The following is a 27,920-nucleotide window of genomic DNA, read 5'->3' as shown; positions in this document are numbered from 1 at the left end:
CCTATCTCCATATCCTTTAATTCCTTTAATCCCTCTATTCTTTAGAAATCCATCAACCTCAATCTTGAATATGTAATTTAAGTTCTTAAATAAACAACACACACATATACACATGTACACAAACACAATATGGGTCCTTTAAAATAGACATCCATAGAGGTGCTTCCTAATATATTGAGTACAATTTTATCAAAGCAACAAGGATTACTTTTTTCCTCCGCTTAAAACTGACTTGATCTTTCAGCTGTACTGCAATGGCTGTCCAAGCGAGGCAACTCAGAAAGCTTGCACTTGCTGCAATGGGTTAAAACAATATTAATGGGTTCAAAAGAACCAAATGCACAAGATTTCATCACTGTGTGCTGGAAAAATTTAACTCCATTTACAGTCAATTTCTCTGAAAACACAAAACAAGTGCAAAGTAAAACAAAGATCGAGAGTGCGCCAACAGAATCCCACCAAATCTAAACTATGATTGCTCTAATGGCTTTTTTGCTACGAGTGTAGAATGTAATGATTTTTCTCTGTTAGTACAAGTAATCATTGCCAGATGGTAATTACAGCTGGCTAGATGCACAGCAATACATCTCAGCAGTCCGGGTTCACCCCAATCTTCCAATCAGTGGACTCACCAGCACCGAAAAAAAGTCTGTTGAAATCTGACTGAAGCAGTCTAGCAGCATAGGGTTGAGACAGTCATAAGTGTTTAAATTCAGACTGAAACCTAAATATGAAGCAATCCATGTCCCTACGGTGCTTGGGGCTGGAGTGTCAGCCGTAAGGGTCAATAGAAACTCCTAATAGGCCTTGAAAGGGCTGTCAACACGGGTCAGTTAAGGTCTCGCTGGGGGAACGTTTACAAGTAGGAGAGAATGGTTTCTGGAGTCGGTATTCTTAAGCAATGTGCCATGGTTTGTCTCATTTTCTCTCCTATGCTATTCAACACTGGTGGTATCTTGCAACAGGGGTCTGGCCCCGCACCTAAGTTCTTCCAAGAACAAAATCAGCCCCAAGTTTCCCTTCCATCTGCTGGACAGTAGTGTGAAACATGTTAACAAGTGCACAGTTGGCATTTTCTCTACCCACCCCTGTGTATGCGATAATAAATTAATAATCCTTGTATTTGATATAGCGCCTTACCACATCTTCGAGACGTCTCTAAGCGCTTCACAGAATATAGTGTGAATTTGATTGAATAATCCTTGCATTTGATAAAGCCCCTTATTATTCGTCCAGATGTCTCAAAACATTTTGCAGGATAGGCTGTAAATTGATGTGATTGTGTATATTTTGTGGGTGATATAAATAATAATAATCCTTGCATTTGACAAAGTATATAATATTATCCTTCCATTTGATATAGCGCCTTATCTCGTCTTCTAGATGCCTCAAATCGCTTCACAGAATATACTGTAAAGTGAAATGACCGTATATTTGATGGCGAAACTATTCTGAGAATCATGCACGGAGACTGATGTAACATTAGGGTTGGAAATCAACAATTGCCGGGAACACAACATTATTTCAACTCTTCAGCTGGGGGAGGGGTAAAGAATGTCTTTTATAAACTGGAGAGCGACCCAGATATTATTCTTTATGGAGATTTTAATTATACAACAGACTTCATCAAGATGTGGAAATTCTTCATTTACCACATAGTGAATGTTCAGTTCGTATACTGTGGCCGTCGTTCATTATTGAGAAAAAAAAACCTGAACAGATACTTAACCCCCAAACAATGTGAATTGGCAACTACAGGTTTAATCCTCAGGCTGTTCTGAGTTAGATGACTCAGCTGAAGCAATAATAGTGTTGACCTCAGTGCCTTGGGTTGCGAGGTGAGGTACATCAGGAAGGGATCTCTCTCAGTCCTGAAACCTATCCAATGAGCTTTGCTGGAAATTGCTGCAAGTGTAGGCAATTTGGACGTGAGGGGATACACTCTGCACTGTGTGGAGGGCACTGTATAAGTGCAAGTTGTTGTTGTTGTTGCTGGAAGCTTGGAGGATTTCTATGAAATTAGGGTGATTCACTTGGGAGTCTCTCTCTCTCTCTCTCTCACCCACCGTGGAAAGTGCTTGGCTTCCGCAGCACCCATTTCGTTATCAACCATGATCTGGGGAGCCTGTTGGCGACCTATCACTTTGTAGTGCAACTTTGTGGTCAGCCAGGTGTCTGACATGCTCGGAAACACTTTCACTCAGAAATACATTATCTGAGATTGTCTCAGAGTGGCCAAAGCAAACAGAGTTCCACATGTGTACCACCTCAACACGGAATATCCACTCGCCATATTGAACTGCAGTTGGCGGGGGGAGGGGGAAGGAAGATAAACAAAGGAAGACAAAAAGTCAGAACAACTACAGTTCTTCTTAAACTACAGTAGGTTTTCTAGGGGGTAATAATCCCTTCAAAAATAAATAAATAAATGATGATAATAATTTGGTCACTCAATCCACCACTGTTTGTGGGACGCTGCTGTGTGCAATTGGCTGCCATGTTTTGCCCACAAAATATACAGTCAATTGACTTTACAGCATATTCTCTGAAGCGCTTTGAGATGCCTCGAAGATGTGATAAGGCGCTATATCAAACGCAAACATTATTATTTTATATGGACAGTACCCGTAAAGATTAATTTTAGTACAACTTGTGATGCTTTATATAAAAGAGGATCGAAAACTTCAAAAGAACACAGTATCTAATTTGAGCATAATACTCAATTTAAAAGCTTCGCCTTGGTTTCAAATACTGGGCTGCAGTCAAATGTAATTATTGTTTGTAGTTTGAATGCTCGCCCTTCGCTCCCCTTCCCCGAGAAGAAAGCCAAACAGGACCCTTAATGTTCTATAAGCAGGTTGTTACCTTGAGGGATGGAATCTCCACGCTGTCATTAACGCTGACAGACCCAGAGAGGATGGTTCCCGTCATCACCGTCCCCTGACCTTTGATCGAGAAGCAGTGGTCAACAGCCATGAGGAAGGATCCTGAAGGATCACGTTTTGGCAGGTACGTCTGCGACTTCAGGAGCTGGGACAAGAAAATAAACACACAGGATACACAGTCTGTCAGGAACCGTCAAGAGGAATAAAGAGAAAGGAATTTTTTTTTAAAAAAAGGACTGAAGAGCAAAGAATGAAGAAAAAAAAAACGGAATGGGTTTTAGAAGTACAGAGTCTATCTCATGTTGGTGGTTTACCGACTGAAGTGGAACCAAAATATAAATGGTGCATTGTTAACTGGGTGGTTTCAGTTAAATGTTTTCATTGTTTCAATCAAAATTCACCCCAGCACAATTAAAATGAATTTGCATGCAAAACTTTAGCACCATAATAATAATAATCCTTGCATTTTATATAGCACCTTATCATGTCTTCGAGACGTCTCAAATCGCTTCACAGAATATACTGTAAAGTGAATTGACTGTATATTTTGTGGGCAAAACACGGCAGCCAATTGCGCACAGCAATGTCCCACAAATAGTCATGGATTGAGTGACCAAATCATTTTTTTTCTTTTTGAAGGAAATATCACCCGTGGAAAAACAATCTGCCAATCGATTAACAACGGGTTCCTACTTATGCTAGGTAAACAGAGGCATGTGGAGTAGCCAGTCACTTCCCTATAGAAAGAGGGAGACTCTAGGATCAAAAGATCTCTTGAAATAGGCTTTATGAAAACTGGCATTCTGCATCTTCTTTTGCAGAAGAGCAAGAAAAGGAAAGGGAGCAGCACTGAATCATAAGTCAATCAAAATCCTATTACAGAAACAAAGCAACTTGTATTATTATAGGACCTTATCATGACAAACCATCTCAAAGGACTTCAGAATTATAGTCAAGTGCTGAAAATGTTTTATGTAAGCAAATATGGCAGCCATTTTTGGCCAAGAAGATTGACGCCAGGAGAAATTCCTTTCTCTTTTCAAGATGTCATGGGATCTTTAAGATATACCTAAGATGGGGTATCGGTTTCCCCTCTGACATCGCTGGCACGCTCCATCCTTCTGGCCTCTCTAAAATGCGTTATTGAAATAGTATCACATTTGTGAGTAGATTACGAGGGCTTGCAAATTGCCCATCAGACTGCCCCTATAAGGGCTTCTTCGGATAGGCTTACCTCAATGAGTTCAGATATGCCCTGTGCAGTCTCTGTCTCTGGAGCATCAGGTCCTCCGGGTTTAGCAGCAACAGGGATTATGGGGCACCCATTAAACCTATAAATAAACAAAGGAACCACTGAAACATTCGTTCACTCTCAGTACCATCAGAACCAGAAGTTGGCTGGACTGGGCTGATTTTTTTTTAATTCTCGGCTGTTCATAATCATGACATTGCTGCAATGTATCCCAGGAGACTGAAACCAATATCCATACATTAAGAAAAAAAATCAAGGACACACATTCCAGGTTTCCTCCGAGACATCGATGGGAATGCGTTTCTGTGGGAAGTTTAGCTTCAAGAGAGCCAAGAATCATACTTTAACTAAAGGTCTTAGCCGTTAGCTTTGTGGTGAATAACTTCTTTTAAAATATTTGTCAAATTGTATCATAAAGTATCACAGGATTAGAAGATTTTGAAACCTGAACAATTACTAATTATTTACTGGGAAACAAACCGGAAAATTTTAGAGAGGCTCTTGTAATATGTTTCACATTTATTGTTTGAAGGCTAAGGTCTCTGCGAAGATTTATAACATGCTGAATGCCAGCCCAAGGTTATCATTTTGATCAATATTACAGATATTTTTATTATTATACATTGATCAACTTCAGAATTGCTTTTGACTAAAAATAATATCTGTATATTTTCTGTCACGACAAAAAGATTTTTCTTCTTGAACAAAGCGATTGCTGCATTGGGAAAAAAAGCAAGGTGCAAAACTAGGGAAAAACCTGACCACAGAACATGAGTTCATGCTTGAGATTTCCTATGTGCTGATTGCTGAACAGAAGCAAGACAACTTTCTAGAGGGAGGATCCAGGAGGTGGCTGGTTAATGCAGGGGATCTTATAAGGACCAATGAAAGAAAGTCCATACATGTTTAAAAAAAATTAAAAAGGAATGCACTTCTTTTTTAAAAAATTGCGTTGGTCAAAAGTGCGTTGTTCAGACACACTACCTGAACAAACAAACAAACAAACAAAAAATAATTCGATTTGTATAGCGCCTTTCACCTCGGGTGGTGGAAGCAGATTCGATAGCAACTTTCAAAGGGGAATTGGATAGGTACTTGAAAAGGAAAAATTTGCAAAGCTAGGGGGTAAGAACGGGGGAGTGGGATTAGATGGATAACTCTTTCAAAGAGCTGATGGGCCGAATGGCCTCCTTCTGTGCTGTGAGATTCTATGATTCTATGAACCAAGTAAATGAGTTCGGCTTACCAAACGTCTCCTGAGAGAAACTGTTTATTCTATTTCTCTCCTCTCTGTGCCCCCACCCCACCACACATACACAAGGTTGCTCATCACACCTTTGCAATTCAGAAGATTCGAGATCTGTGCTCCACACAGCTCCACAACCTCAATCGCTGCCAATCTGCAATCAGCCAGAGGAAATGTAATTCATTTGGGACATGTTAAATGTTAGTTTAGCCAACACAAAAACTTTCACTGGCAAAGACTCGGGAGACTTAACCTGCTGGCACATCTTTACTGCACCAAGAGACAATGTTATGATGTTCTGTACCTTTCACGATTGGGGAAGTGGAACAGATTAGTCTTACAAGCCATCAGTGGCAACACTGATCAGAGTTTTGAACAAACACTGATAAAAAAAATTGTGACGCTTTCAAATCGTGCAGTTGCTAAACACTTTATTCCACTTGACACATTAATGGCCAAGGCAGAGAAGTGCTTCTTAAAACACTGTTATTGTGGTTTAGCCAGTCTCTGGTTGGTGTCAAGTCTTCAACAGTCAGACATTTAAACAGAAGTTTTCATTCTTATGGGAACATCTGGGAGTGCAATGGTCATAATGCTCAGAACTCGGGTGGTCTTTGTATAAAATTACAGTCTTTTTCTTAGCCCTGCAGTGATTTCTGGAATCATAATAGTGAAAGATCCCAGCAAAATCAGACAGCAAAACATGTTACAAGCTCCCTGGTGACTAATGTTAGAGGTAATAATAATAATATCAACAACAACTTGCATTTACATAACACCCTTCATGCCGGACGGTGTCTCGGAGCGCTTATTATATTATTATAATAGCGATAATAATCCTTGCATTTGATATAGCACCTTATCACATCGTTAAGATGTCTCAAAGCGTTTCACAGATTATAAAGTGGATTGACTGTATTTTGTGGACGAAATGGTACCAAGATAACACCTAGACCTCTTGGAGGATAAACTCAGCCCAGCTGTAATATCCCTGAAGTTGAATGCTCACTTTCTAGTCTCACACATGATAAATAAGATAGTTGAGCAAATTACCAGTGGTGCCTGGTGCTCTGTATCTGAGGATGTGTCAGAGTTATCAGGAAAGAAGAAGCAGAGGAAAGTGAAATCAGGAAACTAGAAACAATTATATAATATTTAAATTGCTATTTTCCATCATGAATGGAATCTCCTTAAACCTGGCTCTACACATGGTGTTATGTGACCCAAAGAATAACTGTGAACATTTTGGGAAGGACAGTGAAGCCTGTAATTGATTCAGCGGCAATTCACATGGGATAACTTGTTGGAGCACTTCCCAATAACGGGGTCAGACACCGAGCAAAATCTCGCAAGTACAAAGGTTGCCGTTGAAATCTACTGTGCATTTTGGAAGAATTTTTCCTTTTATTGTCTGACAATACATTGTTTCTGAAATGTGACAGTTTAAGTGAGATGCTAAAATGACAATCTAAATAGATGACCTGAATAAAATTGTTGAAAGATAACAATTAAGAGATTGTTGCCTCCCTTATGTTTGGATATTAACCACAACAGTTACAAAGCTCCGGAGAATTCAGTGTGTTCTTTAGAATCAGTTCACAGCACTAATTCGTTTGGATGCTCTTCAGCACAGTGATGGGTTTCCGCATGTGTCAGACACCCGGCTGACCAGAAAACAAAATGTATTCATGTGAGGTTTGACATTTTCTTGTACTGAAACCCAACACCGGGGACAATATTCATCAGAACACAGTTAATAATATTGAGACAGCATAATAAAAATCAGCTGTGGTTCAAAGTCTCCAACTTTACTTTGAATCCCCTCTTTACACATCTTGTTTGTACAAAGATCTAGTGCTGTAAATCCCGGCTCAATGTACGAATCCACATGTGGAAAAGCAGTAAAGCAGGCAGTTTAAAAGGCTAATGCTCTAGTCTGTGGGTAACCAGCAGATGTTGTGCACATCTGCCAGCCAAACACCAGCCAAAGAGGAGAAAGGCACTGGATAAGCAGTTGGTGGTGGGTTTGCCCAAGTTGTACCAAAACTGGGGAAGTGTCAAAGGTTAAGAACTGATGTGGGGCTTGAACCCAACCTTCTGACCCAGAAATAAGATTTAACGAGAATAAAATTGATTTTAAACAGGGATCAAGCCTTCCTATCCAAAACAGCAGATTAGTGAATGGGAAAAGAGTCGAGGAGCGATTCAAATTCAATTGAAATCGGGAACCGGCTTATAAATATATCTTCCTATTCAGCGAAGCTCTTGTGAAGAAGTCAATAAAAATCAAGACAAATTAAACGTGTACAAGTGAATTGTTGGCAGCCATCGAAATCTATAAATTTACACATTTTAGAATGTTGTTGTGTAAAGTACATTCATTTTATACAAGTTTGTTTTTTAGGAAAGTATGTTTTTTGGAAAAGTAAAGGATTAAACACTTCAGTTTGGTAAACAGTTTGCCAAAAGGAGCATTTTTATGCATCACTTGGGTAAATTGTTTACAGAAAGATCCACTTTATACATAAAAGAGGCACACAGTTTTTTTTAATCCATGTTTTTGATACCAATTGCAGTCATTAGTGGGTCTAACCACATAAAAACTCTTTACAACTTGAAATAAAGATTACAAAACAATTCTGTTCAAATATTAAGCAGATTTGATTTTTCCCTTCTGCTTTGAAAATGCCAAGGAGCTCTTTATTGCACAGAAAGCACATAAAACAAATGTTTTTAAACTCATTGAGAATGAGACATTGCTATATAAATAGATTAATTGCAATTTAAACAAGATGTATTGGGCAAATAATGTCATATCCCGTCTTGCTAAATACATTTCCATTCCAAACTTATTCAAATTCAACAGGCTGCTTGGAGTTCAGTACTTGCCCACAGGCAGGGTATACTAAAACGTAAATTAATAAATTAGATAACTACATCTGCACAGGCAAAAAAAAGACTGTTCAACCCTAAAGGGGCAATTATAACAACAAATTTTGAACTCTGCATGTTTGGTCACGAAAATTCAGTAGGACCTTGTTGATATTTGGAGAACAATAAAGCAATTCATCTTTATGCTCTTGTAGAAATACTTTCAGAACATCTTTCAATCTCTGCATGTATCTACGCCTTCAAGTGCCGGGGGCGATGAATTTAATTTGTTTCAGAGCTGGGAACTCAAAAGGACCATTTTTTAACATTTAGACTTAACACTGAGGATGAGTTGTTTCGTATTGGGTCCACGTACTTAAAACACACAGATGTACACATTCTCATTCTCTCTCCTAATTTGAGTTTATTCTCCCTGTATTTTTCAACTCAAGCAAGCGAATGTCATGAATGAGACGTTGAACCCTATTCAGACATTCAGAGCAATGGTGTGAGTGAATTCAAGCCCCTCTCTATTATGTTATGCTGCCTATCTCGGAGCAGGGACCCCCAACTACCACAGCATGGCATTTGTGACGAGAGCTGAAAGAGAGAATTTGATCCCATTCTGGATTTATATTCTGTATTCTTTAAGGTGAACAATTCTAAATCTAGGAGTTAACCACTTTGACTCTATATCAATGTCAACCACTTCCAAACCTCAAGTCAAAGACAAGTTCAAAGCTTCCTCCTTCTCTTCCTCAATCAGGTGCTATAATCCGAAATACAGAGTAACCTAAAATACCATAATGAATGGTTTCTTCTAAGCTGACTAGACTTGTCCATGAATAACTCTGGAGAAGCAGGTGAAGAGTTGGAAAAGCGGTTGTGGTGATTCGCTATCTGATCACCCATTCATTTTTTGGGGAGTTTTCAATTGACAGAATTCAACTGGAAAAAAAACATGGTCAAGAGAAAAGGTCTTCATGAGACTGGAGTTCCTCAGAGTTCCCAGTTGGTTGAGCTACCTCCAATGGGTATTTTGTAAGTCACAAGTGTAATTACTGAAGAGCAACCTTTAGTGTTTAACATTTTGTGACATGATTCATTTTAAAAACTATGGCCAAAGACAAGTTGTAAATGTGCATCGATGGCCACGCTTATTATTATCAATAATAATTATCATCTTTGTATCTGACATAGCATCTAAATGTCTTAAAGTGCTTCACAGAGTTTTATGTACAGTGTAGTGATTGTTTATTTGTGGACAAATGCGGCATTCTCACAAACTGCCATAAAGTAACAACCAATTACTTGTAGATCTGGGGGTTGCTGACCAGCACACCAGAAAAACTCCCTTCTCTTTTTGAGTAATGTCATGGGATCTTAACATCTCCCTGAACTGGCAGATGGGACCTCAGTTTAACTTTGCAACCAACGGACAGAACATCTGACAATGCAGAGTTCCCCCCAGCACTGCACTGGACCATCTGCTTTGACTATGGGCTCAAAATCCCAACCTGAAACCACAACCTTTAAGTCTTGTACCTTGTATTCTCCAAAGTCTTCTGCATTTTCTTGGTCATTTTTTCTATGGCTGTTTGCCTCTTTGCCTCAGGTAGCATATCAATCTTGTTCAGCACCACCACCATTTTCGGGCAGGTAATTCCACCAATTACCAGGCATTCTGCAGATTGTGTTTGCATCCCCTTTGTCACATCAATGACCAGCATCATCAGATCAATGATCTGGGAACCTGGAAGACAGGAGATCATTTTACTATGGGTTCTGCAAAAAGTAATAGGTGGCCTTTAAATTACAATAAACTGGTATTGATTTGTATGTTGCACTGTACAGTAAGTGGGTCACTCATGGCAACCACCTAATGTACTAATTCAGCCTGCTTTTTCTTGCTATAACAAACTATATTTGCTACCTTTTTATCTAGTCCAAGCAACAATACATATTTTATTTTATTCTGCTTTTATTAAGGAAAGTAAGGGGTTAGATATAAAATTACCATCCTAATGGAACAGTTACCCAGGAGAACATTAGTGATTTTAATAAGAATGTAGGCTGTGTTGACAGCAGGGCAGTGCCACACAATGGAGTAGTGGCACACGGAAGTAGTGGGACACAGGTTCAATTAACTATTCCTTTGAGTTTCTGATCTCAGTCAAATTGACTGTAGGGAGTTGTCAATCAAATGGTATAATAATAATCGTTGCATTTGATATAGCGCCTTATCACGTCATTGAGACGTCTCAAAGTGCTTCACAGAATATACTGCAAAGTGAAGAATTGGGCAAATCACAGCAGCCAATTGCACACAGCAGTGTCTCACGGTTGTGGATTGAATGACCAAGTTATTATTTTTTTAAAAAAAACAATTTTTAAAAAAAGATTACCCCAGAAAAGCATTATGTCAATCGACTAACAAGCAGGTACGTGTGGTGTGTGTACGCAAATCATTCAAGATGGGGAACTGCCAGCAGATTACTCTCGTAAACTCCTGGAAACTGCCACAAACTGAGAGTAGATCATCCAGGGCAAGGAAAGAAACAAAACAATTTGTGATCAAAATACAGAACTCACCCTCATAAAAAGGTGTGTAAGCTTCTAAAACACAAAAATCCTATCCTGCTCTTCAAGAAGATAATGCATCTCCAATCGACAAATCTTTTTTTTTGTGCGATACAGATGTTAAATAGAAACCAGATAGCGTTCCTGCTACCATTACTACCTTATTTTGCCGGTAATTTGAGCCCATTTTCAATCAAAATGCTGTATTTTCAAATGCCATGTCATCTTCGAAATGTGATTGATGAATCAATCAGAGTGCAGCCAGCGAGAATAAAAATATAATGAAAAGAGATGTATTTCTGTATCTCTCCTCAGAGAAAAAAACAAGCCAGAAATTGATCCTACAGGAGTCATTAATACACATTCAGCTGTTTATAAGAACAACACCTGTTTCCTGTTGTGCATCGAAACAGTGGAAGGGTTAAATTTAACTTCACATAAATCAGGGCTGTTTTTACAATCACAGGCAATGAAATCAGCTTAGAGTTGAATACACCCCACATATTTTTCCAAGTGGTTTCATGCTGTGCAAAGCTCACAATAGACCATCTAAGGTGAAATTACCAGGCAACATCACTCGATCATGAAACTATACAAAATGTAGCAGGAGGACAGGCAATCTAAGGGAAGTGGTCCCCAATGAACTGACATAAATTAATAGACTTTAATGACACTTCTGGTCTTGCCAAACAAAGGTTATAAAATGTTCGGGGTTAGTACAAGAATAAACCATTATTTTCTTTCTGTTTCTTTACTTTCCGAAGGAAGCTTCATTAGGACTCCACTGAACGATGAATTAACATCCTTTTGTTCTGTTCGGTCTACTTATCCCTGGTTTTGATTAGACTTGTTACAGCCATGAACACTGAAGATTTGATGCAAGATAAACCTCTCAAGATTACATGATAATAAAAATAATCCTTGCATTTGATATAGCACCTTATCCCGTCATTGAAGTGTCTCAAACCACTTCACAGAATATACTGTATATTTTGATCAGTATACCACTGCCACTTTTGTCCCTTCAGATCTTCAGGGGCATTGGCCAACTTGTTACTCCACATGCTACTCTAGACACTGGGTGGAGTCCTGTAGCTCAGTGGTTAGAGCACTCGCTTTGCAAGCGAGAGACCTGAGTTCAATTCCAGGCAGAGGGCGAAACCTTGGGCAAGTTTCCTTACTCCACACAGAGCCTAATAATAATCCCTCCAAAACCAAAAACAATAATAAATTGGTCATTTTCAATCTACGACTGTTTGTGGGACATTGCTGTGCGCAATTGGCTGCCGCGTTCGCCCACAAATATAGAGTCAATTCACTTTACAGTGTATTCTGTGAAGCGCTTTGGGACGTCCTCCCGACGTGAAAAGCGCTATATCAAATGCAAGGATTATTATTATTATAAATGTTGACCAATCTGGAAATGAATGATGTTTCCTCTCTTTTTCTGTTTCTCCAGCAAAAGATGAGAATGCAGTTTGTAAGCAGGCTGGTTCCAATATCCATAAATATAGTTTCCACCCCACTCCCTCTTCCTGTGAAGAATATCTCTACCTGGCAGCTGGAGTTCATTGTATGGTGAAATCATTGACCAGAATCCTAACACACAGCGCATAGAGTAGAGCACACTCAAATAGGTTGGGAATGTGGCCCTCCACAAAACATTAATGCGTTGCACGGACACACAGACCCACGATGCCCGCTTTTCAATTAGCCACATGATACAAAGCAAATATTAAACTATTGGAGACCACTTTTTAAAGGTGTTTTTTCCAGGAATTCCACGTGTGCTGTGTTGAGAAGGGTGTTTCACCCAGTGTGCTGGCCGACCAGCCTCCAGACAAAATTGTTCATTCACTTCATGGTTGTTAGTGGGACATCGCTGTGTGCAAATTGACTGCGGCATTCATAACAATAAAAATAATAATAATAATCTTTGCATTTGATATAGAGCTTTTCACGTCGGGAGGACGTCCCAAAGCGCTTCACAGAACACACTGTAAAGTGAATTGACTGTATATTTGTGGGCGAACGTGGCAGCCAATTGTGCACAGCAATGTCCCACAAACAGTCGTAGATTGAAAATGACAATTTTATTATTGGTTTGGCAATCTATGCAATACATAGTGACTTACAGAAAAATGCTGTGAAGCACTTTGAGACTGAATCAAATGCAAGGATTATAGATTTTGGTAAAAGAAAATGAATAACATTATAGCACTGCAGTGATGCATGCATTGGAAAACATAACGAAACATCGGCATGGGAATTGATTGAACTCCCACTTATCAAGCTGTCTGAAGGAGAAATCTTTCCTATACCAGTTTAACACAGTGATTCTATCACCACAATATAATGCAATTTACATTTATATATTGCTTGTCACGTCAGGGGTACGTCTCAAAAGCAGGTAACGAGAAATAATGTTCCTTCCCACTGCTTTTTTTTCTTGTTTCATTACAAAATGTACGAGAGAAGCAGAAATAATGTTCTTTCAATTAACCGTAACATCTACAGTTCTCATGTTCCTTCCCTCCATCAGAGGCTGGGTTCAATGCAACTCATTCACTGTCTCACCTTACCTGGTACAGTTTGAAACGAAGACACGCTATAAATTTAGCTGACTCAAAGGAAACTAATTTAAAAAATGATCTGATTCAAAATAAGAGATCTAACCTTATTTTTTTTAAAAATAGTATACTTATTTGAATGGCAATTTTCAGCCTCTTTTTTAGCCTCCAAGCTTGTTTTCCTTGCGGTCTGAGTAAGCAGTTCCACACTCCTAAGCAATGTCCATCTGCTCAAACAGTAACAACTTTGGAGCTGCAACCAATTTCAACTTATCCCCTGCTAGAAGAACAAGAACAACTATAGTTATGTAGCACCGTTCACATAGAATTACGTCTCGGAGAACTTCAGGGTGGCAGGGTTGGATGCCAAGCAATTGACCATTGCCCCTGTCAAAGAGATTTTTCAAGTTGGAATCTAAAGGGACACAGATGGTGTGGAGAGGTACAGGGAGGGACTACCGGAGTTAGGGGCATATTGACCGAAGGCTCAGATACCAATGGTGGTTTGGGGGCGGTGGAGAATGCACAGCAGGCCATGTGGAGGAGAGCAGAGGAGATGATCAGAAAGTTAGGAAAGTGCTGGGCAGTGAAAGGATTTGTCGCTGAGGGTGAGGACTTTGAATCTGATCCGATGAGAGACAGGGAGCTTGGAAGGATTTGGGTGATGGGTGTGAGTTTGGTGTGGGTGAGGATATTTAAAATTAACTCCAATAATTGACATACTTTGTTGATTCCTTTTCACATGGGAATCCGGTGCTCTCACTAGCCTTTCTGGAAGATAATACTGAATGGGTCCCAGAAAGATTCACAATTAAGGTATCTTGCATTGATACTGTCATTCCTAACAGATTAAGAACTGCAATCATGTTGCACGTTATTTGTCATATTTCTATGGTTTATTTTGCAAACAGAATTATAACAATAATCCTGGCTTTTGATACAGCGCCTTTAACATCGGGAGGATGTCTCTCAAAGCACTTCACAAGATTTATTGTTATGTATTTATCACTGAAGATGTACAAGTACAGAGTCTTAAAAATGAATCACTTTGTACCATCAGGTCAATTCAGGCACGAGCAAAGTAGTGAGTCCAGTAAAGTATCTCTTTAGGGTTTTCCCTCAATGATCATTCCCTGTTGCAGTTCCATCAGGGCTAGATTTACGGAAAGTGAAACAACATGTCTTTTTCGCGACTATAAGTGAATCGTAGCCCCAGCTGAGATGGATGAAACTCACTCAAATAGATCGGCAAATAAATATCTGACCTCCAATATTTGAATTATTTACCTCAGAAAGAGTTGTAAACTGGAACATTACTTCAGTATTTCCGCTCGGAATTAAATTTATCCTAGATTTTCATCTCATCTGTCTGTGTGTGAGTGGTCATTTGACCATGCTTAAGCCTAGAGGCTTGTAATCAGATTGCAATTCTCAACGTTCAGAGCAAAGCTTCCAATCAATGAGGGGGAAAAAAAAGAAAAAGATACATTCGGTAACGTATTGTCATACCAACAGTAATTAGCTACCATTTTTGCTCAGATAAAACGGCCTATTAATGTTGGTTAAAAATAAGGAGCTTAGAATTGTCATGTCACCCAAATATTCCTATGTTGTATTGAAACATTCTACGGAGCCTCAGAAAGATGCAATCAGATTACAGTAGGGCCTGGAGGGTTTAATCAGACTATTCCCAGCACACAGAGTGAATGTCTCAAACTAATGAGAGAATGGGAGTTGGCAGTCTTACTTCCTGTTGCTATGGTGAAAATCATCTACTATCTTTAGTTGCTTTCATAGGTATACATAAATATAATTTTTTTTTTAAAAAAAATTTGCACTCCCAAAACTTTCCAAAAGCCAAATCATGATGACCTCTTGACAACAGCATTGTCGTGCCACCAAGACACAAGTCCCCAGAGCAGCTGGAAGCCACTTTGTTAGGCTCATTCAGCACCACTTTCCCCGTGAATGTAATGTATGAAATCGGGATGTATTTTATGCTTATCTTTTAACCCTAAATATGCTTTCGTATTTGCAGTATAAAGGTGCAACAAAAAAAATCTATATTTTTCAGTGACTCGCGACAAACAGATCCATGCAATGCTGCTAGCAACAAAAAAAAAATTGGGAGTTAAAAAAAAATCCGAAAAGATTAAACTTGTCACCTTGTGATAACTAGGTTTACTTCAATTGGATGCTCCATTCAAACATTTGGTATCTTCCCTTCTGCAGGGTATTTAATGAATAGAGTGAATGACTGAGTAGTGAATGAATAAATGGCAAGGCAAAGGTTTGAAACAGCAGAAACCCTATCCAGTAAACTGTTAGTAAGTACTTAACATTTCATATGGAATTGGCCTCTTGAACAAAAACGTGCAACAGTTCACGTATTGCAATCTCCATGCATCATTTATTAGACCGTGCAGTGCAAATTGTCAAATTCTTCTGAACAAATTCCAAAAGGCCTTTTCGTACTACAAAATGCATACAAACAAAACAAACAGCAGAAACATTCAATAAACTACCAACTGAACTAAAACAAATTGATCGCAAGTGAGATAAGGTATGTTGGGCGCTCTCCAGAGGTCTAGTGTACATGTTTGTTTTATTGTGGAAGGGTTTCTTTCAGGCCAAACATGGCTATGTGCGTGCTGCGATGCGTCAAACCTCGATGGGACACAAAGATTTACAACAAGAAAGAGGAGGAAAAATGATCCCAGATGAGAACTCTGGAACTGATAAATAAAAATAACTTGAAACTGCCACCAGAGCCAGAACGAAGGGAACCGTTCATAGTGCAGGAGATTTGCTTTTTGTTGATTCTTAATATTTAAAAAATGTTTCTTGTATTATAATACAAGCTATCGTAGACCCCATCGTCACTCAAATACAGTGCTCATGGTTTTTCAAATGACACGACACAATGTCGCTGCTCATTAAATAGCGTGGTTCTGCCTTGACACCCAGCTCACAAAAACAAACAGCAGAGAAACCTTAAGTATACTGTAAGGGAGAAACCATGTCAGAGTATGACACCGAGCAATCTTTACCATTGCAATAACATTGTGAAACTACTCCAGCTTTGCTCTGGTGAGTCACAAAGTAATCTTGATGCACCCTTTGCTGTGTTGCTATGCGTTACTTTAGGTTCAAATTTAGGGCAGGTACCACACATGTACATTGAGAAAACAGAAAGGAATAAATCACTTGAAGCATATTGTATTTGTTCCAATGTATTTGTTTCATTCATTCACCGCACTTTCTTCCAAGTTATGTACTGTGAGATTTAATCATTACTTTTTTTATTAGCACAAGTTGTTTTTGGTGTACAAGCCCTCCTTTCGCTGGATGAATCAACAGCGTTTTCCTCTGTCCAATGAATGAAAACTGAAGGGAATGAGATCGCCATGGGTCCAGTGCCCCAAACAGCCTATTGTGTTACCAGTTATGATCCACTTGCAAAATATTCATCTGAAGATCACTGGCGAGAAGAATGAATCACATAAAGAACAGGAGACAGATAGGCGGCAGATCAAACGCAGGAACCCATCTGAGGGTTCAGCTGATCTCATAAACCACAAGAGACGCACTCTACCAATTTATATACATCTTTAATACCTTATAAACTCAACCACTCCTTTATTTGCACTGAGAAACCAAAGTTATTCTTCTACTAGTTATGTGTAACTACACTACACAAGTTATATTGTTAACTTATTTACTTGGTTACTTTTAGAGAACACTGGCACCATCTTAGCCTGAAGAGCTATTTCTGACCTGCCCCAGGCAAATTTCCCCTGCCAATGAGGTTGGCCGTGGAAGAGAGCAAGAGCAGGAGTGATCAACGGTTTCCCCAATCCTCCCTCTTGTAGAAAGCACCTCACCTTTACAGCACTAAAAGGCATCAGGAAGTCCTCGTGATCAATGGGAAATTACCCAGACCACAATACTCCATAGAGCAGTGCAATGCGACCATTGGATAGGACAATGAGGCAATCGCACTACATGTAATACAATCTTAACTAAGGGAGATCAAATGTTAGCAGTCTCAAATATTTGACTATTATGTCTTGAAAGTAGAATTATTAACCCCTGTAGTACATAACTTGCTGGCCTGGGCTGAGACAGATTATGGGCCCCACATTATTTTCCTCTCCCCCCTGAGAAGGTGGAACATATCCCATCGAGCAGCCTGGCAGACAACAATCAAACTCATCTCAAACACAAACGACTGGCAAACTGGATGGCTGCTACTGTTTGGACTTTATATCGTACAGAATGTGATACAATCTTGTTCATTCAGATATAATGTTAGGATCAAAGTCTGTATCGCCCATAAGAGTTTCAAAGTAAATAAATAAAATGACTGGAGCTCGCATCGCATAATTCCGGAGTTGTAAACTGCAGCCAGTAACTATCAACAGAAAATTACCCCACTAGAGACTCACTAGATGTTATTGAAAATAACAGTAAGGAATCACAGTGAGCAAACTGCATGGAGAACTTATTTTGTGCAAATCAAGGTGACGGAACATTGGTGCATTAAATGAAATATTGTATGTCAGTTTGGTTCAGTCATTTGCACTTTCGCCTCGGAGACTGGAGGCTATGGGTTCAAGCCCCATGCCTAAACTTTGAACCCATAGGAGCAGGAGGTCATTCAGCCCCTAGATCCTGTTTCACCATTCTATAAGACATGGCTGATCTCCAATCAACTCAACTCCAATTCCCACTCTTGCCCCATATCCCTTGATACCCTCACCTAACAAATTTCTATCCACCTAACATTGTCTCGGCTAACATTGATGCAGTGCTGAGGGTATGCTACATTGTTGGAGGTGTAGTCCTTTTGATCAGATGTTAAACCGAAATCCAATCTGTGCCTGTTGGGCAGACATTACAGATCCCATGAATCTATTCGAAAGGAGTTTCTCCAAGTATCTTGGCCACCAATCCCCCAAACAAAGTTGGTCATTTACTCCATGGCTGTTGTAGAACATTGTGGATATAAACTGGGTAACCGCGTCACCTACAAAATACATAGTGACTACCCTTAGCAAAAAAATCCTGTGAAGCACTTTGAGACATTCTCTCAACATGAAAGGTGGTATATCAAATTTAAGGATCATCCTTTGATAATCCTTTGATCCGAAATGTAGCTGTTTTTTCTGCAGCAGATTCATACCCACCAACTGCTGGGTTAGAGACTGACCAATTCACTCACTTAGGATCTTTAAAGCTTTCTTTATAGGCAACTTTTATCCTATCAGTACTAGATTTAAATGCCAGTCCCTCCTACAGGTAAAATGGTGTGCTTCCTGATCCATTGAACTATCCAGACCTCTGTCAAAAACAGGCTGTGTGGGGTTCATAAACACTGGAGAAGGCAAAATATAAATCTTTATTCCCCCCAAACTGCAGAAAGAATAACAACTTTGTGAAGTATCGCAATTGGATAGTGCTGCCTCCTGGCAAATCACCACTAATAATTGCTCATTCATCTAAGATGAGTTGCTGTTTCTCTATGTTGTATTACAGGATATAAAACTACCAAACTTTGTCACTTTTCTTTTTATACATGCAACTCATGAAGCTTTGAAATACAGCAGAAACACTAAATGGGACTTTATCAGTCTAATCAAACTGCAGTAACATACAATGTGCCCATTGTTATTCGTATCCAGCTATTTCTATTGACTAAAAGAACAATTCCCTTTAATGATACCCAACTCTATCTTTCTGCCTCCACCCTCAACTCCAGGACCACTGCTGTCCTGACAGACTGTCTGTCGGACATCAAGTCCTGGATGAGGGCAAATTTCCTACTGAACAAGACTGAAGCCCTCCTGATTGGCCCTCAGCACCTCAGGCTCCGGCAGCATCACCCTCCATGGTTGCACACTGCAACTCACCAGTCAGTCAGGAACCGAGGTGTCTTGTTCGACCCTCAACTGTCTTTTCTCCCCCACATTCAAGCCATGACCCGCTCTGCCTTCCCTCACCTCCGTAACATCGCCCGACTCCGCCACTACCTCACCCCTCAGGCCGCTGAAACTCTTGTTCATGTCTTCATCACCTCCAGGCTCGACTGTGCAAACGCCCTACTTGTCGGCCTTCCCAACTCCTCCCTCCACAGGCTGCAGATAAACCAGAACTCTGCAGCCCATGTCCTCTCCCGCACCAAACTCCATGACCCCATCTCCCCCACTCTCGTCCGATTCCACTGGCTCCCTATTCTTCAGAGGATTAAGTTCAAGGTGCTGGTCCTCACATACAAAGTCCTCAATGGCCTCACCCCACCCTACCTCTGCGACCTCCTAACCCCTACCAACCCGCCCGTTCCCTCCGCTCAGCCGGCTCTGGCCTGCTCCATGTCCCACAACCCACCCATCCACCACTGGTGGGAGAGCTTTCAGCCACTCTGCCCCAACCTCTGGAATTCCATCCCCCAGTCACTCCGCCTCGCCCCCTCCTCAGCCTCCTTCAAATCCCGCCTCAAGACCCTCCTTTTCGACCATGCCATCGGCCACCCCCCTTCCTCTCTCCTACCTTAACCCCCAACACCAGCTCGGGTCTGAAATGCTGTACTCTTTCCAACGCCTTGGGACGTCCTCCCGTCATGAAAGGCGCTATACAAATGTAATCTTGTTGTTGTTGTTGTTAATAGATTATTGGCTCTGTAACAGTTACTCACAAAGGAAATTCAGGATTAGCTTGCATTAAAATGAACCAAATGCAATTCATCATCTCTGGAAAATAATGCTATTAATAGTCTTATTTTGAATGGATGGTATTTATGCTATGAATAACAACAGTAAATGGCCTCTGTACAAAACAGGTATTTTAAAATGCACACTTACCATTAGCTGCTTCCAAAATAATCGTACTTCTATCAAACTTTTTTAAAAAAGAAGCGTACACTAACCTGACCAAGAAATGCAGCGGGCTTCAGATCCACGAAACTGAAGGGGCTGTTGAATAGGTTTAGGTGAACTAACATCTCATCTCTCCATTAACCTCTCCAATATTGTTCACTAGTCTGTTCTAACTGCTCCTAGTTTTTATTAAACAAATGAATTATCCTCAGATTCCACCGAGACTACCTAGCATTCCTTGAAGATGCCGTTAATGCCTCAAGGTGCATGAGCACAATTGAATACTGCCACTCGGTCATGCATGTTAGGTTATGCTGGCCGCACATCAAATGGGCATTCAGTTTTCCTCTGAGACCTGGAGCACTGCTGCACTGTTTCTGCTAGCACTACAGCGCTCAATATGCATAGTTATTGGTCTCGGTTTGTGGTCTACACCAAGACTTTGTTCATGATCCAAGATGACACTCCAGTGCAATACTGAGGGAGCCCTACATTATTGACAGTGCTATCCTTCAATTGAAGATCCCATCCACCAGTTTAAGGATTAATCTGTACTCTTTGAAGACAAGTAGGGATTTCTTCTAGCATCCTGACCAATCCATCCTCAACCAACTACGCCCCAAACTAGAATTCATCTCATTGCTGTTTGTGGAACGTTGCTGCCACACATTAGCTGCAGAGTTTATCTACATAACCATAATAATCAAATAATAATCTTAATCATGTCGGAAGGATGTCGCAAAATGCTTCACACGATTTACCGTGAAATGGAGTGACTGTGAATTTTGTAGGGAAATGCGGCAGCACAATTGTGCACAGCAAAATCCCACAAACAGCCATGAAATAAGTAACCATTTATTTGGGGGATTGTTGGGACAGGATAATGGGAGAAACTCCTTTCTCTTTTCGCATAGCGCTATGTAATCTTTAACGTCCACCTGACCAAACCATTTAACATGCCATAAACATTGTGTACACCTTAAGCAAAACTGCCATATATGGATGATGAGCTTGTTTAGGTCATAGCTCATCGACTATGATAGGAGATTCCCCCAACAAAAAAATATGCCCATGACACTCCACATTTCCGATGAGGTACAATTCATGTCTCAATGTCAATCAGTTATTGCGTTATCGGCAGACACACAGACAGACATTTCGTCTTTATTAGTATATGGATAGAAGATAGATAGATAAAGGAAGAAGATAAAGATAAACAAAGTATTGAAATAATTACAATAAGAAATGTAAAAAAGGTCGGGGTGAAATAATAATAATACTCCTTACATTTGATATAGAGCTTCTCCGAGAAATCTCAATCAGCTTCACAGAATATACTGTAAAGTTAATTGACTATATTTCGTGGGCAAATCGCGGCAGCCAATTGCACACAGCATTGTCCTGCAAACAATCATGGATTGAGTGACCAATTATTTTTATTTAAAAGGAATTATTATCCCTGGAAAAGCGATTCGCCAATCGACTAATAACCAGGTTCCTACTTACTGCTAGGTAAACAGAGGGGTGTGGATTAAGAAAACTTGCCCAACATTTCGTTGTGCCGGGAATCGAACCTAGGTTACTCGCTTGCGAGGCGAGTGCTCTAACCATTGAGTTACAGGACTCCAAGCCACTTCTGATCATCTTCTCCTCGCTCCCTGTGAGGAGCACCATCCTTACAGAACTCGTCCTCTGTGCCTTTTGAAAGAAATACATGCTTTACAAACTGAGCTCTAAATATCTTGGGTGGTGGACTATTGTTTTTAATAATTGCTGCAGTATTAATGTGAAGCTTTCAGAAGTGTTTGAACATATCTGCTGAATGTACCCGTTTAACTGTAAAAACCTCTACAGAACCTGGAAGTACATTTAACAGCTGCCCTTAGTGATGAGAACAAGCTTTAGAGGACAACTTTTAATGCTGACATTCCTCGCCCCGCGCAGTATGAAATTCATCAAAAAATTAATTGTGCCCTTTTGTTACACTTTCCTTTTTAATTAAAATATTTTCTTTATCAGGCAGAATTCTGAGCAAAGGTGCACTCCATGACTACGTGTACAGTGATACAGTACCAGAATCGACTAGAATTCAACAGATCACATTGCAAATCAGGGTCAACTTACAGCACTCAGTACCCTTCACATGGTATGGTACTGCTGTGCTTCTTCGTGCAGTGTGTGCTGAGTAGGTTGTCAGGAGTAATTTGCTTAGGCTTTGAAGCTGTGTTATGTATTTCCAGAATGAGGGCTCATTTTGCCCATATATAACGTTCACTTCTTTTCCAATCAATTTGATTTTGTCGACTGTTTTTTGATGTTTATTTTATATTTAAATTGCAGGTTATTGTGATTATAACAGTTTTAAATAAAAATTGATTTTGTTTGTGGGGGGGGGGGCAGGTGGGTGGTGGGAAGGGGCAAATACCTGTGCACAGCATAAGTGTTGTTCTATTCGGGGTGCACTCCAATGAGGAGAAGCAAATGCGTTCTCCTGGAAGAAGAAAACCAATTAAAAGCAAACAGCTGGATTTTTGAACAATACATCTGCACATGGTTTAGGACACTTGGCAGATGACTTTGCTCATGAGTAAACGATTGAAATAAAAACAACAAATAGCGATGTGTTCCCCTTTAAACAGTTCACAAGCTTTATCTGAACTTCTGGTTAACAATATTAGACAAATCCCTTGGGTGACTGGAGTATTCGTAACATTAACCTTCTGTTACACACGATGTTACAGTTAACTGAACTATGACATTGTCTATCCTGGTACTAAAGTTACACAGAGACTGATAGTAACTTTGTTTTAGAATTCTTTTTGTAATTATTAATCAGGCTCATTATTCACAGTTATTACAAAAATATCAACTTTGTCGTTTGACCTAAGGTGCTGTCAAAAAGGCTGGGTTGTCTGCTTGCTTCCTTTCAAGTCTTATTGCCCCTCTGTACAGCCCAGCATAACTTGAGATGAACTTCCAGCAATCGGAAATTTGTAATTAATGAGCTGCGTGTAGTTAAGCCAGGTTTTTTTTTACATTTAATGACTATCATATGCTCACAGAATAAAAGACTAACCAGAGTGGTCTGCAAAAAAAGATGTATTTTGTAAAGAAATCCAATTTAGTATTCCAAGTCACACTCTTGTTTCAAAAATCATATCCCATCTCATACGACTTTTAACTCATTCACTACTAAAATATAACATTTTAGTATTGATGCATTTCAATTTCAATTCTTTCAATTCAGTTCCCTGGAAGACGAGAGGTAATACAATTGTAACAAATTTAGAAATTCAATTCAGTGCATTCCACTTATAGGGGCTAATGGGAAAGGCGGAAAATCTGTGGGACGTTTTGCAAAAAAAAAGTTGAACGTAGTATCAGAACTAGAGGGTGGATCACAGTGAAATGGTGTGGGAACAAGCACTTTTGGGGCTTTTGTGGGAGATTGCTGTGCAGTTTTCCTGCTGTATTTGCCAACAAAATACACGATCATTGCACCTTACAGTATACCCTGGGAAGTGGTTCATGGCATCCTCCCGACAGAAAAGGCATTAGATCTAATGTAAGGATTGTTGGTATTTCACAGTGAAGTTCGTTAATTTCAAAGGGTGCCTGCTCTTGCAAGACCTTTAACTGTGAGCTTAAACATTGGAATCACTGTGTTTAGGTCTTTCATTTCCCAGAAGATGGGCGCACCGCATTAGATTGGGTTCTAAGTAATCCAGTTATCCTTGCATCTCTTGATTATCCAAACCGCAAACTCCTGATAATTCATCACTCCAAGGGAGAGGGCTTGGTGATGAGTTATCTGGTGCGGCGAGTGAGTCATATGCATAAATACATAAATACATGCAGCCGGGATACTGACAGCATGATGACTTAAGCGGTAGTGACAAGTTAAGCCAGGATCGAGTTAACAGGAGTTGGTATTTTGTATTATCAAGAGTTATCAGGAGTTGTACCGCATTTTGAATAGAAATGTAGGGCTGTAATCCGATGCCATTAAAAATGAGCTACAAATGATTCCAATTGTTGTAGGACTTTAAGAATGTAAGAAAGGATGGAATGCAGAACTTGGAGGGACAGACTAGGGATTCTTCCTGCTCAGCTCATGTTAACCCTGTAAACCAAAGCCCTAACGGGTAGCCCTAGCTGGGCAAGCAGCAAGAGGTTTGCCAGATAGTGCCCTCAAAAGCAAACTCTGCAGTTTTAGCTGGTTAAATTCCAGCAGTATCCCAAATGCAGTTTGGGGTCCCCTCAGCCTTGGCTCTTGCCAACCTGTGCCTAATACTCTCCACAAGTAGCTAAATTGGGTACATCCCTCCAGGGAGAGACTGAACATTTAATTCCAAACATGGGAGTTTCCATGTGTAGGTGGCTAACATGGAATTCTCAGTCAGTCTGGTTTGAATACTCTTATGGCAGTGGGTTTCCACATGTGTCAGACATCTGGCTGACCAAAAAAAGTGTCAATTGGTCCATCAAGCCCATTTGTTCCACAGTCTACATCCACTCTATCGGGGATGTCACTCCACCCATTTTCTCCAGGGGGAATCCTTTACATAGAAGTTCCCTAAATCCCAACGTCAATCAAGCAAAGTCTCCACAATATTTTCAGTTAAATATGAAATGTAATGGCTTACTTTGAAATGTTAATGACTGCCAGCCTGCACCAATGGAGAACATTTAGGATGTGAGGCATTCAACAACAAGATTAAAGTGGAGTGAATCTGGTAATAAGTGCAAACTGTATGAGTAGACAGTTTACTGTTGCTAATGGGCTTTAATCCAATAGAATGATAGCTTCACAAATGTTGTCAATTTATCAGCAGACTGTTTGTATTACTTGTGAATTTGTTTGTAATAAACCGTGAATTATTGTAATTCATTTCCTAGCCTTGAATTTCACAAGCATTTGCTTCTTTCCCTTTGCACACTGGCAGCATCACCATCCATGGATACACACTCCACCTCACTGAGCCAGTCCAAGTTTGACCCTCAACTGTCCTTTCTATCTCACATCTGTGTTATGGCCCCTCTGCCTTCCCCCACCTCCGCAACATCTCCTGATTCCACCATTGCCTCTCCCCTCAGGCCACTGAAACCTTCATCCACCCATTTATTCCATCTTGGCTCCACTACGTCAACTCCCTGCTTGTGGGCCTTCCCAACTCTTCCCTCCACAAGCTGCAGATCACCCAGAACTCTGCAGCTCGTGTCCTCTCCCAGTCAATTCACTTTATAGTATATTCTTTGAAGCACCTTCGCGAAGATGTGATAAGGAGCTGTATCAAAGGATTATTATAATAACACCAAGTAAGTGCAAATTATGAAATCACAGAACGCAAACAAGATCAAATCTATTAAAAAAAACTTAAAAGGGGTATGCATCTGGTAAATGAAATACAATTCAGATACATATATCCACATATTGGAAGTAAATATACTCTGTGGATAGATCAGAAGGTACAATGGGAAAACACCGTAGTAAAATCCTGCGAAGTGCTTTGAAACGTCTCAACGATGTGGTAAAGTGCAATACAAAATGCAAGGAATAGGAACAATGTGAAGCTACAATAAACAAGGAGTTCAGATCCCAGAAGTTGTATAATGCTCTAGTTAAACCACACCTGGAGCCTTGTGTACAATCTGGTTGCCATGACACAAGTCTAGTGATAACAAAAATGGCTATGACACTTTAGAGGAGAATAAGCATTTAATAATTTGCAAATTGAAGGAAATCCCTGTAACAAAGTCTTCCCTCTCATCTATAATCCTTGCCAAACCCCAGACTGGGAGAAAATACAGGATTATTATCCCTCTGCTCTCCCAGTCCAATGGAGTTCTGTCATGTACCTGTAGGATGACCTCCCCTATACAAAAATACACGTATTGGATTATTTTGCCTCTGTCTGGATCACCAACAAAAATTTTCCGTAAAAGTTACGTTTTAAATTAAAAACTTTGGTTTGGGTTCTGTGTCTCAGCCACCTGCCTCAAAAACGTTGTATATTCATGTATAAAAGGGTGCGTTTTTTAAAAAAAATGCAGTTCCATTCAAATTTCAAGTTCTTCAAATTGAAAGATTTGTGAATAAACCCAATGCACAGATTTGGCTCAATTGAGGGTTTCAATTTAGTAGACAGAGCATTCTCCCCAACATGTAGAGATGTACTGGCCTGTGTATTAGCACTTTTGGAACCTAGCCTGTATGAGGGACACTTTATTAAATGCGTTAGTGATTTATTACTAATATTCTCTGCAGGCAAGAACTGCTTGCCTCAGAAACTCAACTGTTACCCACAGATCACAAGGCAGCCACGTTGGAAAGAGAGCAGAGGAATAATGCATCTAGTGGGCTTCAGAGTTTTGAAGGACCTGGTTTAGTCATTCAGAGAAAAGAACACACGCTCCAGGACAAGTGATTATTTGTACTGCAGTTTTGGTTAATGAAGCAATAATATATCAGAGGTACAGTGTTATATTTTGACTTGGAATTCCTCACAAATCTAGATGCAAGATGTGATGTGTTGCGCCAGGTGAGAAAAAAAATGCTAATTTCACACATTAGCTGATTCAATATAGTTTAATGTATCATGTATGTAGCACTATAGCCTCTTAGGTATGTATCCTATACGGATTCTGCCTCAAATGTCTTTTGCTGTTCAATTACACGTTCAATAATTCAAAGGCCACGTTCAACAGCAGCACTCCACAGATTGCAGCTGCAATGCTGTGAGCAGAGGAATCAGATGGGAAGTTGCCCTAAGCTGTGTTTGCACGCTCCCTGGAACCCCAATCAGAGCCAACAGTTTCACCCACAAAATATAGTCAATCATTTTACAGTATCTTCTGTAAAGCACTTTGAAACGTCTCAATGACAATAACAACATACATTTATATAGCGGCAAACGCTGTATAGATAATGGCCCTATATCAAATGCAAGGATTATTATTATTATTAAGTGGCAGAAGCCCTGGGGGTACAGTGATACCTGTCAGCCAATTACTGCATGGCCAAGGGAGGCAATTTTATTTTACAAAATAAACCAACAGAATCATTCTCTGTAACTGGTCAAATGTCAGAAATTGCAGATACCGTTGTGCCACTTATTGCAGTGTTCTTTTTAAATGAAATCTTTTTTTATAAAAGTAATTTAACATGTGCATAAAAGTGATTGAGAAGCCATGACACAGTATGAGGCAATGGGAAAATTAAGTCGGAGAGAGAGAGAGAGAGGTCCTGGTATTTAAGGTGTGTGAGTTAACCGGTGTAAAACAAAACGATGATAGCAGCACCACTCACTATCCAGAACTCATTCACTGATGTGCTCAGTATTCAATGAGCAGCTGCTGGAAAAAGAACAAAAGGCACATCTCACAAGGGAGGGAGGGCAGTTTCCACCTGTTTTTATTCGTGTGAGAGATCAGCGTAATTCAGAAGTCTCTCCCTGCTACAACTCACTATTACTGACAATACTGACAAGGCCAGTTAATGCAGGTTTCTGTTCAGAACAGAAACCTGCAGTAACTGATTCTTGTAGCTGAAAATGTAGTTACATTAAAATCAAGAGAATTATACTCTATATATTTCCTGTAGTGGCATCATCAACTAATGATGTTTACAAAGGCTGATTT

The 27,920-nt window shown here is 39.9% G+C and overlaps 1 protein-coding gene across 1 annotated transcript in view; it reads right to left on the bottom strand.

The window, feature by feature from the left end:
- Positions 1-27,920, bottom strand: part of eefsec (eukaryotic elongation factor, selenocysteine-tRNA-specific) — a 148,403-nt gene that overhangs the window by 100,832 nt on the left and 19,651 nt on the right. Inside the window, exons 2-4 of the mRNA XM_007890349.2 lie at positions 9,800-10,007; positions 4,120-4,216; positions 2,866-3,030 (exon numbers count right to left, since the gene is read on the bottom strand). Coding sequence (XP_007888540.1) covers positions 2,866-3,030; positions 4,120-4,216; positions 9,800-10,007 — 470 coding nt within the window. The remainder of the gene's footprint in view (positions 1-2,865; positions 3,031-4,119; positions 4,217-9,799; positions 10,008-27,920) is intronic.

Source organism: Callorhinchus milii, unplaced genomic scaffold (assembly GCF_018977255.1).
Source record: "Callorhinchus milii isolate IMCB2004 unplaced genomic scaffold, IMCB_Cmil_1.0 Scaffold12, whole genome shotgun sequence".
NCBI lineage: Eukaryota > Metazoa > Chordata > Chondrichthyes > Chimaeriformes > Callorhinchidae > Callorhinchus > Callorhinchus milii.
The sequence above is the reverse complement of the archived record's forward strand: the minus strand, read 5'-3'. Positions and strand labels throughout refer to the sequence as shown.